We start from the raw sequence: 14291 nt of genomic DNA, 5'->3' as shown, positions 1-14291 counted from the left end.
ATTTAAAAATAGAAATAGTGTAGGAAAAATATCATAATTACCTCCACCAACGAAGTTGAACGGAGCTTATGTTTTTGATCCGGTTTGTTTGTTTGTCACCAGGATTACAACAAAAGTTCCGGATCACGAAGATTATATATATGGTGACAGTAAGATGACATTAACTTTTGAGAGGTCAAGGTAAAACAAAAGTAAAAAAGTACATTATTAAGCATAACGTTGGAACAAATGTATACAAGTGAAAGCTGTTTAGAATGGATCCATAATTCCTTCTTAGACCTAGATAGTCTGTCAAAAAAAAAAAAAAAAAAAAGTTGCAAGTCACTGCATCAATTTATCCCATAAGATGTCACTAAATTAAGAGCTTGAATCGGCTCTTGCATCTAGTTACCATATCTCGAACAGCTTATATCTCATTAAAAACTCTCTAGTTGTGACACTTGTATCTAAAGATATTAGAATGTATCTGTTTATGCCCTTTGCGGCCCATAGCTAATGTTCATTGCTGCAAACTGAAGATTTAATCTACTACAGCTTTACTATGCCGAAGGATAATTTTTTTTTTGGAAGGAATAAAATTTGAATAAAATAACCTTTTTTTTAAGACTAATTGAATAAAATTAATGGAAAATTTAATTTTTATTTTTTTTTTGTAAGACGAAAATATTTTTTACTAAAACCAAAAATAGGGTCAAAAGTGAGGAGGACGGAATGGTCCCTTTGCTAAGTTCTGGCGCAATTAGTCCTGGGATAAAAATTTATTTTGGAAAACAATTAAAAATAACAAAGTATTAAAGAAACGCCGATCAAAGATTTTTCAATTAATCCTATTTTTTTTTTTTTTTTCGAGTTTACGTACTCAAAAATTAACTAAAGCACGATTGGTGCTAATTTTTTGCTCATTCCCTAAGTTTTGTTTTAGGATGAGGTAGAAATCCAAATTTCCCAATCTAAGGATCCTGATTTCTGACACAATTTGAGCCTTGTTAAAATTTATTACCGATATTAATTATTATTGGACCTTAATAATAATTTTTTCTAGTTGACTCACTATATATGTTGAATTAAAAAAATAAAAACAACAACGACCCTAACACATGTTGGTAAAATATAGAGCAAAAAAACTTAAACTGTAATTTGATATTGATTCTTTTATAGGGTATATAACATATTGATTAATTATTGAGTGCGCTTGAAAATGATACTCCGGTTAACATAATATATTATTAGATATTTAGTTTTGTCTGAATAGTTCAAAATTGATTCCAAATTCATGAAAGTGTTATCCAACAGTAAGTATCAGGAATTTCGTATTAATTATATTAGATGGTGAAAACAGTCATAGTTGAATTGCGCCGTTTTTCTTGAAAAACAGGTTAGTTATAATCATGTCTAATTTTGTCTAGAAACACCCAAAAAATTCATTATTTTTTATGAGATATTGTGGAAAAGATGTTTTTGAGGTATTAATATACATATTTTTTTTTTGTATGTGCATTGTTTGTCAAATTAAATATAAAATTTGTAGAAACTTATTTGAATGGAGATTGCATTTTCTTTCAAGTTATGTAATCATTAGTGCTCATCACAAATATCTCCTTCAGGGAATATAAAATATTTTATAGGGGTCGAGAGGAAAAAGAAAGACGGTGAGCCCAATTCATATACTTTTATAAACAAAATACATTATGTACTTTTGGCATATGCCTCTAGTTGACACTGTCGCTTTACGGTCAGTTATACCAAAACAAAAAAGAAAGAAGTTTAGTAACGGTTTTAGGGGCTTAAGAAGAAGGGGGTTGGGTGTTAATGATTTTACATTATTAAAATTTCAAAATATGGGAAATATTAGTAAATTTTAATTCTCGTTAGTAATTAATTGTAAGAAGTAATTAATATTTTAGAGGCAGAAAAAGTCCAATAATAAAATATATAAAGTCAATTAGATTACTTACATACTCATCAACTACATTGGATATGAAAAATATTTACTTTTAAAATGTTCCTGTCTCTAAAACATTAGTTACTTATTACAATTAGTCAAATAATCAATTTAATTTCGACATATTTTCACTCAATCTTACATTACCCTATCTATTTAATATTCCATAAGAAAATTAAAACTTAAACTGAAAAAATACCTAAAAATCGAACTCTTTTTTTACTGCTAATCTTTTGAAGTTGTAATATCAGGTGTACTCATTAGGTTTAGCTATAATATTAAGCAATTGAAAAAGTATTAGCTTCCATATATGATCCTTCATTTTATTGAATTTTTGTATGATTACAACCATTTTGTAGGAACTGTATTCAAGATAACTTAATAAATATTTTATTTCTTTAAAGCTGGAAAGTTTTTTATCAATTGTTCATCCTTAAAATTTGATCTATATATTTATTTTATTTCTAAAATTGGCTCTGAATCGCAATTATACTTAAAAACGTGATTTTAAAAATGAACAATTTAGGTCAAACTTACAGCAATTGAAAATTGTAATTATCATTTCCGTGTTCTATGGCTTAAATAACAATAACATGATATGGGTTTTAGCCGGGGAAGAAAATAGTATTGTATAGTGTTATTGAATGATTATTACATAGTTCTGACTAATTAGCTAATAATCGCTGATTTGAGGGGCATGAAAACTTCACTAAATATAATATTATTTGCTAATTTGAGCTCATTTTTATACTAATCCTAAAATATTGATAAAATTGGTTGTTCGAACCGACAATTTTTCTAAAAAGGAAAAATTTGGCTAATTTGAAGGAAGAAAGAAAGAGAAAAGAAGCAGAAAGGAAGAAGACTGCTCTGTAGGCCTGGAAGAAAGAGAAAAAAATCAAAGTTATAAGCTTATAGGGCTCTGCTTCATGCTAGTATTACTAAGAGTTCGAACTAGTTGAGGTATTTCAATAATCTCCTGTTTCAATATAGCCCATTTTTGGACTATATGAGTATGCGTTTGGCAATATGGTCATTAGGCAAAGTGACATAAAGTGGAATCCCGGGACTTCATGATCACAAGAAATAAACTTCACTAACTACCAACTGATTATGAATCTTCTCTGTAATTTCTTTTAGGAGGAAAATTTGCAATACACAAGCAATAAAGTTAACAGCGTGTTAGAGATCCTTTAAAAAACCAACAAAATGATTGTGATACGTGATGCCGTCAAAGAGGATTGTAAGGCCCTTCTCCAACTCATTATAGAGTTAGTTGATTATCATGACATGCTCAAAAACTTTAAAATTACTCTAAAAAGTAAGGATGTCTGAATGTTGAAAATACAATGGGTTTTACATTCTTTTTACTATTGTTTTTAGTGTTGGAGGAGAATGGATTTGGAAGTGATGCAACCTTTCAATGTAAAATAGCATTTGACGATGACAAACCTATTGGCCATTGTCTCTATTACTATGGATATTCTTCTTTCAAGGGAAAAACTGTTTACATGGAAAATCTCTATGTGTCAAAGTCCTATCGCAATAGAGGCATAGGAAAATTACTGTGGAAAAGTGTATGTAAAGTAAGTAGTATGAGTGAGTGGCTGAGGGGGTTATTCCTCAGTGAAAAAACTCGATTTATAAGTCACGGAGTTATTTCATTAGCAGTGGCGTTGCTAATTTTCATCATTTGGGGAGCTTAGTCCCAAAAATTATCAATACCGTTACATAATTACTTATAAAAATAGTTTTATTTTGTACATATACTAGCAGAGGGTTTCCGCTTTGGATGTATGAATAGAAAGGAATAGTAACAAAGAATGAATGTAGAAGAAAAGAGACAGAGAGAAGGATGTAGAAAGATAGAGAGGGAGAAGGGAAGAGGGAAGACACAGACAGAATGAGAAAGAAAGAATGAAAAGGAGGTTCTATTTAGATCAAAAGCAGGTTCTTAATGACCTCGGAGGCCCAGAAAAATATCAAAGAACATGTTTGGTTACTTTATACCTTCACTTGCTAAATTTCACACTAATTTGTTCGACAATTTTTGATGTCATATGCAATAACACCTAAAACATACTTTTAAAAATAAAAAAGATATGATAAAATTTTTGGGAGGCCTCAGAAACTCACAAGCACAAAATTTAACACGTATTTTGTTGTCAGTTGTATAATTTTCTACTTCTTTCCCGCTAATCAGCTCTTGCTAAGCTATAAATAATATCCAACAATTGTTGAATAATTACATAGTTGGGACAAATTAGGCAACTACCAACAGATTTTGGGCCTTTTCCCCTGATTTATTTTAAATATGAATGTTTGCATGCTATAATAAGGTAACAACGCGTAGTAAATTGAAAGATTTCAATGATGACATCCTAATTAAATATTTGACCCACAAAATTCCCACTGATTTTATGAGACTTGGAATAGTTTATGAATAATAATAATATGTTCTCTTATTAATGTCACAAGTTAATTTTTATATTGATGCCTTCTTTATATGTATACGTAGGGCTGTGAATTCTAAGCATTTTTTTATCGTGCAAGTATAGTTGTTGTGGGTAACCTGAACTGTATTTTATTTTCCAAAGCTGATATCCATATTCTTTCATTATTGAAGAGGGAATATGGACGCATAAAGTGTACTCATGAATGACTGAGAGTAACACTGATGATTTGTTAGAAAGTCATTTTATTTAAGTTCTTGCTGGGTATTGAGATAAATTGAGGATCAAAAACGGAGTAAATCCTATATATGTCCTTCCTTGATACGAGTGAGATTTTTGTTTATTTTCTTCATCTCACAGCTGCTCGCAGATAATCTAGTGAAACACTATGACAGCTAAGCTGCACTCTCCTCAAACATTCTTCAAATTGTCAACGATACCTTGCTTATTTTGAAGTTACTGATTATTTGTAGGTGTCAAACATACAAATATTTCATTTTTGTTGGAATTTTTATAATTGATTTCCTACCGACATGTGTTAAACACCTAAAATGTATAATCAACCAAACTCATTTATCAGAAGTTGAAAAAAATAGGTATATAAAGTCATTAATACATTTAAATTAAGTTTATCAAAATGTAAATCTTCAAAATTAATGCCTTTTTATTAATTAAAAAAAAAAAATTGAAAAATTGAATTTTTGGAATAAAAATTTCAAATATTGCATTTTCCGGATTTTTTCCAAAAATCCTCAGCTACTCAAAAAAAATTGAATTTTTTAAGAAAAAAAATTCAAAAATCGACAACTGTTCAGAAAAAAAATCGAAAATTGAATAATAAATATTAAATTTAAAAAAAAAAACCGAAATCAATAGCTATTCAGAAAAAATTAAATTTTTGTAAAAAAATATGAAAAATTAAATTTTATGGAAAAAAATTTGAAAAATTAAATTTGTTGGAAAAAAAAAAATGAAGAATTAAATTTGTTGGAAAATAAAAAATGAAGAATTAAATTTGTTGGATATTTGGAGGGGACTATATCCCCTCCAGCCCGCCCGCAGACACCCTTCCTTAAATAAATTTAGTTCTCATGAGTTTACATTGCAATACCCTTATTGTATAGATTCTTATATTTTGGCCAGACACCTGGTAGCCCGACTTAGCCTGAAGCCCGATCCACCTTTAATGATAAGGCTTTTAAAATGCTGTCGAAGGAGGGGTGAGATGGGAGGGTGAGTCAAAAATATAAGCATTCTCATTATTTCTCATAAATTTCACACGGTCTATATGTCTATAATAATATGAAATTAACTTTCACTAACAATAATTCTAAATTACTTTCAGACTGCATTAGAGAAAGGATGTTCTTCCTGTAATTTCATGGTAGATAAGAATAACGATGCAGCGGTTCGGTTTTACAAATTTAGTGGAGCCATAGACAAATCGGATGTGGAAGGTTGGAACATTTTTCAGTTATCTGAAAAGGGCATGAAAGAGTTTGTGAATAATTAATTAAGTTTGAATTTAATAATGAATTTATTGATTTGAACCATTGTCCATACTTTGTGAGATAATTATCCCCGTCTATTAAGTAGTTTTATGTTTTTTATATTATTGTCTTGATGTCGATCAAAAAGGGGCTCTAAACCTGATTTCTTGAAATAAAACATCATTAAGTAATTTTGTTTATAAGCCTAGAAGTATAAAATATGTCCTAGAAAGCAAGAGTGCTTTGGATAGTTTCCAATCTAAATAGAGTCTTTCATTTTCCAAAACTGTTATCATTATTATTTAATTCTTCAAGAGATAACATCTATGTATAAAGTGTGCTCATCAAAGAGAAAGAGTAACAATGAGGGTCTGCTCAGGAGTTACAGGTTAAGGTCCTTGTTAAACTCAGAGTAGAATTGAGGATTGACATCGGAGTAATTTCACCCTATATGTCCTGACTATATTCAGAGTGGGGTTAAGGGTTATTTCCTTTCTCTCACGACTGCTTACAGCTGGTCTAATACAACATCATGACGGCTTCCTCCCAAATATTCTTCAAATTATCAGGATTACTAGGTTAATCTTTGGTTTCTTTTATTTTTACATACTGACGGGGCATGTAAATAGCGGAATACAAGCCTAACAAGATATTTTCCTACTGTCAAAACCAAAAAAGTTATGGAGAATATTGTCACCAAAAAATAAACCTCGATAACTGATTAATTTTTACAAATATTGTAAAAAATATTCCAAAAATTGAAAATACAGTAGTAAAATATATTCTTTTGTGGCATTTCTTCATAAAAGTTGAAATTTGTCGTTTGATGAAACAAAGAGAAAACAGAAATGAAAAAAATTGAAAAATTATTCCAAATATGATAGATATTTCAGTTAAACATCCATTTTTATGAGTCAAATTTATATGCAAACGAATTTCAGACAAATTTCTATATACTTTATTCCATTTATGAATCCAATATTTTATTACAAGTTCATTTTTTTGTAGCTGAAAAAAAGTGAAATCTGTTACGTTATTAACTATTGACTTTTCTGAAGCTAAATAAATTCCTTACTCGTCAATTCAAATAGGAAATACACATTTCATTTCTCTATATAAAGTTAACCTTTTTGCTATTCAGAATGAAGGGAAATAAACATCCAATATATATATTTTTGATGAGGCTGAGCACATTTTTATCTAATGTTTTCAGTCTATATAATCTTGTTCTATAATCATTCTAGGAAATGATTCAGAAAGGCTCAAATTGTGTGGCATCTCTCTTATATCATGAATTACAGTGTACAAGTGGTGTTCTGCGTCTTGAAATTCAATGTCGTAACTGTGGGTAAGAATAGGATGGAAAGTTCTATTCCTCTTAACAATTAATTTCGTTTGCAGAGGCCAAAATAAAAATTACATCATTATGAATTTTATAGCATACATGGTCATTTGTGGTGCATTTGATGAAGTTTCTATTCATTTTCTAGTTGAAAATCATACAATGTTTTCGTCAGACCGCAGCTATGGCGTAATTTCCAAATCTTCTTATGATCAACAAAAAATTGAATGTGTGGAAGATTTAGTTAAAGAACTATCACATGTTCACTTTCAAATCTACGTAAAAGAATGATCGGATAGTTTACAAACTCTTTTTGTGAACTTATTAAAACATGGAATTTTGAATTTTCTCCTATGAATTGCTTCTCTTGATTCCTGAAGAGTATATTACAAAGAAAAAAAAACTTATCGGATGAAATGTATAAAAAAAATGAAACGAATTTCCCTAACAAAGAATTAATAAATATTATTTTTACTGAACATAACGATTTCTTGCCTACGTTGACTTCTTCTCCTACATCCGTCGCTTTATCCGAAGATTCTTCATCACATTCATATGCTATTAATTCAAAGCAAAATGACTTAGCACAAATTTAATCGACGAATTTGAACAATTTTGGTGAAATTTCAGATTTTTGCAAAACTAAAACTATCCACAATAAATATATAATAGGTAAATTTCTATAGTAAACCTCCTTGTATACAACATTTTTTGTTGTTTTATGTCAATTTGTTGTAAATATAATCAAATCTGCATCCCCTTTTGACATTCTTCAAAATATAAAAAATAATTGACCATGTGAAAATACGGATTTTGATGAATGTAAATTAATTTTTTTCATTTTTTTGACCTTGTGATTCTTACAAGTAAAAATGGAAACTCATTCCCATCAGAATACAATTATTACATATGATGCTCCATTTTGAACCATAATGAATGAAAATATATACTAAAACTAACCAACTAATCCTCTAGCCATGTAGTAGTATTGTATGGTGCTTAAATATTCTATAAACATTTTCATGTTGATATGTACACAACTATGCAACAAACATTTGATAAATTAATTATCAAATTACTATAAAATACAGCACATAAACATATAAATCTCAATTATCGTATAAGAAAACAATATATTTATAATTCTGCAGTAAAAAATATTAAATTTAAAGCATATATATCCATCTACAAATACCATGTAGTGAATAAGTCTTGCACCAATTCTTTAACTGTATTTTTGAAAGGTTTAAAGAGTTTAAATCTTAAAGTTGTACAAATGAATGAAAAGCACTTGTTATTATCTTTCAAACAAGATATTGAAAACAAATATGTTTTACTTCTGGACAAAGATGGAAGGAATAAGGTAAGAGATTGTAACAATGATCCGCGCTGACAATGTTGGACATAATTATGTAGCTTGGGGTCAACTACCACACCATCTGCAACGTTTGTAAGCGACATTAAACAACATTAGGTTCAAATTGAATTGAATTAAATTTAAAAAAATTATAAAAATCATCTACTATAAAGATGGAGGGAAAAGTGTGTGGTCATAAAATTTAAGAACGTAGCTGAGAGCAATGATGCCCCTCAACTCCTTTAGTGGTGTTTGTCTTGGCCATTGGAGAATTAGCTTTAACCTTGATGTATATTTTGGATTTAGGATTAATTGTAATGTATCTCAATCGATCGATAATTACACTGTATATAGAGGTTAATTCGGAATTGCAGTTTGTCCAAAGATTGCAAATGGTGCTGTCTTATTTCAAGAAGTTTGAAATGAAATCTAGGCTCAGCTTAAATGTTAAGAAGATTATTGTCCTCCCTATTGGGTCTGGTTTTCTGCAATGGTATGCCCATTGCCAGTTGTCCTTTAAATGTAATTTTCTTTAAATAGCTTTTGAAATTTGTAATTTTTCAAAAAAAAAATTATTTGAAATTATTTTCTATAAAATTAAATTTTATTTGAACAGCTGTGGATTTTTCAAATTTTTTCCAAAAAATCTAATATTGAGAAATTAATGCCAAAGAATATTTGAATTGAAGAACAATAACAGCCTCGACTCGACCTTGGAAACGGGAGAAGGTCTTGATGACAGTCTTCTTTGGCAGAATTCCGGGATCTCGTACATCAGCTTGGATTGCAGGATGATCTTTTCGGGTGTCGCTCAACTGCACCCCACACAAATAAGTCCAAGGTGTTGAGGTCCAGTAAAGCTTGGAAGCCAAACAATGGGCCCTAAAAAAGTAAAAAAATAATAAATATAGCAACCAAGTCAACTTTTTCTTTGCAGTGAGACATGGAACAAAATACACTTTCCTATATCCACGATTGTGGAATAAATACTTGACTGATCGACGCCATTTATTTTTAACTGACCTTAAATACTTCTGGCTAGCCACCAACAACTACCATACGCTGTATAATGTCAGTCCTTTTGTTTCTAACTCAATCATAGCTGTACTATACCTAAAGCTGGGCTGTTTGGTCAAATAAATTACTGTTTTGAGATTAGAAAAGGAAAACAGTTGGTAGAATTTCCCATTTTTCTTATTTATTCATTCCTTCTCGAATTATTGTTGTGCTAACATCTCCTCAAAGAATCTATTGTTCACCGAGTTTGAGTTTGTACAATAAAATTAGTGAAGTTCCGAAAAAAATTTATCCCTACGTCTAGATTGAAATGAATGGAGACCATGAAATTTGGAGCTACCCACCCGACGACAACAAAATATTTTGTAAAAAATGCTGATACAAGTACTCTTACAGACTCTATCCAGGGTCAAACGACATTTAATGTCCTGGTCCCACATCAAGAAGATTAATGCATACAAACAACATTTGACTCATGATGATTCTGATAACTTTAACCTCTTAAAGATGCTAGTTTACTGTAATATACCTTTTTCCACGGTGGAGAATCCCATTTTCTTAAAGTCTATGAAGAAATATGCCAATAGAACCGTTCCTAGTAGAAGGACTCTACATAGATTAATGGAGGTTGTCAGCAAGGATATAATCTCCAAAATTAAAGGGAAAATTGGAGATAAGGATATTTACCTAGCTGTTGATGAGACTATGTAAAGACAACTGGGAACGATCAATGACAGCTATATTGATGGGTACTTTGGATGACCATTTCTTGTGTCGTCCTTTTCTAATCAACATGATAGACATAAAAGTTTCTAATGCCGTTAATGTTGCAAATTTTGTCGTTCAGAGTATTCAACTAACTCTTGGTTTGGACTTTGATGCAAATAAGTTAAAAGTTTTCATCACGGATGGAGCGTACTACTGTAAAAAAGCGGATGAAGACCTCAAATAGCTCATGGACTCCATAACGTGGCTGAACTTGCACGTAAAGAATTTCCAAAGAGTGCTGGGCTAAGAAAACGGAACTTTACTGCTTCTAACCAAATTCCCTTACCTCCAGCACCTAACATCACACGCTAGGGAACTTGTTGAAAGCAGTTAATTACTATTTCAATAATTTCGAAGTAATCAGGGAATATTTAAACAACTTTAACGAAATAACACCAACGGTTGTTAAAGCTAAAGGGATTATAAAGGATGAGTTTATTCATGAAGAATTGTCAATAAGAAATTATAATCTCAACCCAATTACTGAGACCATTAACGCGTTAAAGGAAAGACTCCCTTTACTTGTTAGCTTGACTATTGTCCAACATTTAAGTATCGATATCAAGCTAGAGCCATTCAAAACAAAATTAAGTACATTTTTAGATGAAAATCCAGCCGACAACGATTTGCGAGACGTATCAAATTCTGAGGAGACAATTTACAGAAACACACCTATTGTAAATTGTGACTTAGAGTGGGTTTTCAGTATATTGAGAGCCACTCATTCAAAAATAAGATCCTGTTTATTTGTAAAAAGTGTCCGGAGCAAGCTAATTATAAAATGGAATATTGAAATATTAGAGCCGTTACAGTAAGTATTTACCAAATAACCTTTTTAAGAATAAAGTACATTTATTCCTTAATACAGTAATATTGTCAAGAACAACGGCATGAATGTTGTCAAAGGGGGTCTTAGTTTCAAATGGCGTGCAAATAGTTGTTTAACATCAGTTTCTTCATATAAAGACTTGGATAAGTTATTATTGATGTATTTAAATGTTCAAAAATTAATTAAACAAGTACTTCTTCAAATTTAGGATTAGCATATAGCTAAATGTTCATAATCTCCGATATAAGGTGCTCTAGAACTACAGTAATATGGTCAAGAACAACAACTTGAATGTTGTAAAAGGGGTTCTTAGCTTCAAATGACTTGCAAGTAGTTTGTCTAACATCAGTATAAGTCATTTAAATACTGAACATATTAATTTACTTTGTTTTTTCTAGATTTACAAATTACTTAGATGACTAAAAAAGAGGATTCTACATGGAATTTGAAGTATGATAGGAAAAAAAACGGATTATAAAAATGTCTCATTATTTTTATATATTTATAATTAAAAGTTGTCCCTAATAATTTGTTGGATCCATTCGTAAAATTTAATCTTAATAACTTCCATTTCGTTTCATTAGTCTCTAATAATTTTTTTAATCCATTTGTAATATTTAATGTTGTTTGTTATTATTAATTTGTTTCGCTTTCTGTATATAGCTACTATTAAAATTTCTAATTAATAATTTTCGTGATAATTAATCGTTTTTTATTTAACCTATAATTCTTTAACTTAATATCATAAATATACTTTATGATACTTTAATTTATAAATTTACTAGTAATTAATTAAAATAAATATTTATTGCTACACTTAATATAGAATATACAATCTGTACGGGCACATGTAAATATGACTTGCACTTTTGGTGCCCTTGCAATAGTTTGCCAGATTAGATATCCTACTGCAGTCCCTCCTAAAGGTGTTCTAGGGTTTGTGCATCGGTTAGCCAGTCCCCGATATCAGAATTCATTGAAAAACTCGAGAGACTGTAGACGGCCTCTCTAAAATACGGGTTATGTGATAATCATAAGTTTTTGACTACACAGAGTGTGAGATATCGTATTAGCGATTTTTATTAATATTTGTTAATAAATGAAATTTGAAATAGAAATTTGGAAGTTTTTTCAGGATTTTCACGAAGTAAATCAGGTATTCCTGAATTTTAAAATTTCAATCACTTTTTATATTAACTCTTCTAGTGTAATATAAAATATAGAAGATTCTCATTTTTATACCAGCATTACGTGATATTCTATCCTCCAAAACCGTGACTTTTAGTCAATAGTAACATACTTCTAACTCCCTCTTTTTACACACGCTGGGTCGATGCCCAGATCTAACTGTCTATACCTAGGGCTGACCATCGACTCAGTGCAAGGACAACGCGGGAACGAGAAATATGTTATGATTCATTAAAATAAGGTTTTGGAGGATATAAGATCACGTGATGCTGCTTTAGAAATGTGAATCTTCTATATTTCTAGAAACACTAGAACAGTTAATTTAATATAAAAAATAGTCGACATTTTTAAATTCAGGTTTACTTGATTTACTTCGTGAAACTATTAAAAAAAAACTTTCATATTTCTATATTATAGATCTGTCATAGTTTATAAATTAATAAGGAAGAGTGATAAATATGTATGATTCAGCTCTTGTGAATTAGAATCCTTTTTAACAAAAATACAATCTTGCTTTTTTTCATTTATGTACAAGGTATATTATCATAAAAATAATTTTTGCCGAATTATATAAAGTTTTTTTGTGAAAACATCTATCGTCTAAGTGCAGGGAGAAAATTTGTATTTGATTTTCTAAATTTTTGCCCACAATTATTTTATATGGGATGAAGGGTCTGGAGACTGACTAGGCCACTCCATGACCTTATCATGCTTCTTCTTGAGTCATTTCTTTGTTTATTTGGTATTAAGTTTCGGGACATTATTGTCCTGAAAGAACCATCCATGACCCATTTTCAGTGAGAAGGAAGTTGTACCCCAGATTTCTATCCTCCTTTCTATGCGGTGAAGTCTTCCTTTCCCCTCAGTAGAAAAAAACCCTCACAAAATATAATGTTACCGCCCCATCGTTGACTATTTTTTTAACGGCATTTAATCATTTTTCCTTTTTTTTTTTTTGGTAAGAAACATTTCCACAAAAGTCCCTATGGTTCTTTCGCATCTGGTAAAGTGCTAAATCTTTGCTTACAAGTACAAGACTTGAATATTTTTACCGAGACCTCTGATTTCTTGTAAGTTCTTTTCAAGTCCATAATTACAATGTTGGACCATGGCAGAGATGACACTCCTTGGGAGTTATCCCAAAATCTTGGGACAATGATGTTGATTTTTATCCAAACGTCATAATCTTGGGATGTTATACATGTCACAATAATTGGTTACTTTAGTTTGATTATACTAACTATATTTTCAAATTTTATAGCTAAAGTGTTAAGAGTTTACTACTCTTTTATTCGTTTTCTACTCGTTCAGAACTTATTCTCGTTTTTTCTAATCTTAATTGTGGCTGAATAATATATTAGAAATAATGGTGGAGCAGGCTCGAAATGCTAGTCTCTTATAGCCTTAACAACGAAACTTGCATAGGGGAATGCTCATCAAGCCTAGAAAGATAGGCTTGAAACGCACACAGAAATTGATTCTATGCGTCATATGATTCAATTCTGTAAACTATTATTATTTTCTTGGAATTTATGTGATGATTATAGGGGTTGTTAGGGAAGATATTATAGACAAGTAGAGTTGCAAGTCTTAGCTATCGAGTTCAAGTCAATTTAAGATTCTTTGATTGGGAATGAAAGTCAAATTATGAGTCTCTCAAACATGGACTCAAGTCCAAGTCGAGTCGTAAGTCCTCACCTCTGCTAATGGGTAAGTTCATATTCTGGTAATAGATAGTATAAAAAATATGCAATAGTCATTGAATTACTCCATCTTTCTACGAGAAATAAAAAAATGACATGCGCAAAAATCCCTAGTGGCATTAATATAATAATTTGAGGCGCAATTTAAAATAAACACTATCAAACATTTTTCATTGTCTCCCAAAACTACGAAATTCAGGAC

The 14291-nt window shown here is 30.4% G+C and overlaps 1 protein-coding gene across 3 annotated transcripts; it reads left to right on the top strand.

Annotated features, from left to right (window-relative positions):
• The first annotated feature begins 1193 nt into the window (after positions 1-1193).
• LOC121114293 (thialysine N-epsilon-acetyltransferase) lies at positions 1194-6076 on the top strand. Of its 3 annotated transcripts, none has more exons than XM_040708218.2 (4): positions 1194-1292; positions 3083-3263; positions 3326-3528; positions 5741-6076. In XM_040708218.2, exons 2-4 carry the CDS (start codon positions 3152-3154, stop codon positions 5906-5908), a joined length of 483 nt encoding a protein of 160 aa, XP_040564152.1. In that variant the 5' UTR covers positions 1194-1292; positions 3083-3151; the 3' UTR covers positions 5909-6076. The 3 variants fall into 3 exon arrangements, with proteins under 3 accessions (XP_040564152.1, XP_071743048.1, XP_071743047.1); XM_071886947.1 differs by lacking the exon at positions 1194-1292 and adding an exon at positions 1307-1375; XM_071886946.1 differs by lacking the exon at positions 1194-1292 and adding an exon at positions 1536-1649.
• The last annotated feature ends 8215 nt before the right edge of the window (positions 6077-14291 follow it).

This window comes from Lepeophtheirus salmonis, chromosome 3, assembly GCF_016086655.4.
Source record: "Lepeophtheirus salmonis chromosome 3, UVic_Lsal_1.4, whole genome shotgun sequence".
Lineage (NCBI taxonomy): Eukaryota > Metazoa > Arthropoda > Copepoda > Siphonostomatoida > Caligidae > Lepeophtheirus > Lepeophtheirus salmonis.
This window is presented reverse-complemented; position numbering and strand designations above follow the sequence as displayed.

Bases quoted from the DNA above. Each gene is read 5' to 3' on its own strand.
- LOC121114293 (XM_040708218.2), top strand. From the start codon at position 3,152: ATGATTGTGATACGTGATGCCGTCAAAGAGGATTGTAAGGCCCTTCTC. The intron at 3,264-3,325 runs GTAAGGATGTCT...TATTGTTTTTAG, and splicing joins CTTTAAAATTACTCTAAAAA to TGTTGGAGGAGAATGGATTT. The intron at 3,529-5,740 runs GTAAGTAGTATG...AATTACTTTCAG, and splicing joins TGTGGAAAAGTGTATGTAAA to ACTGCATTAGAGAAAGGATG.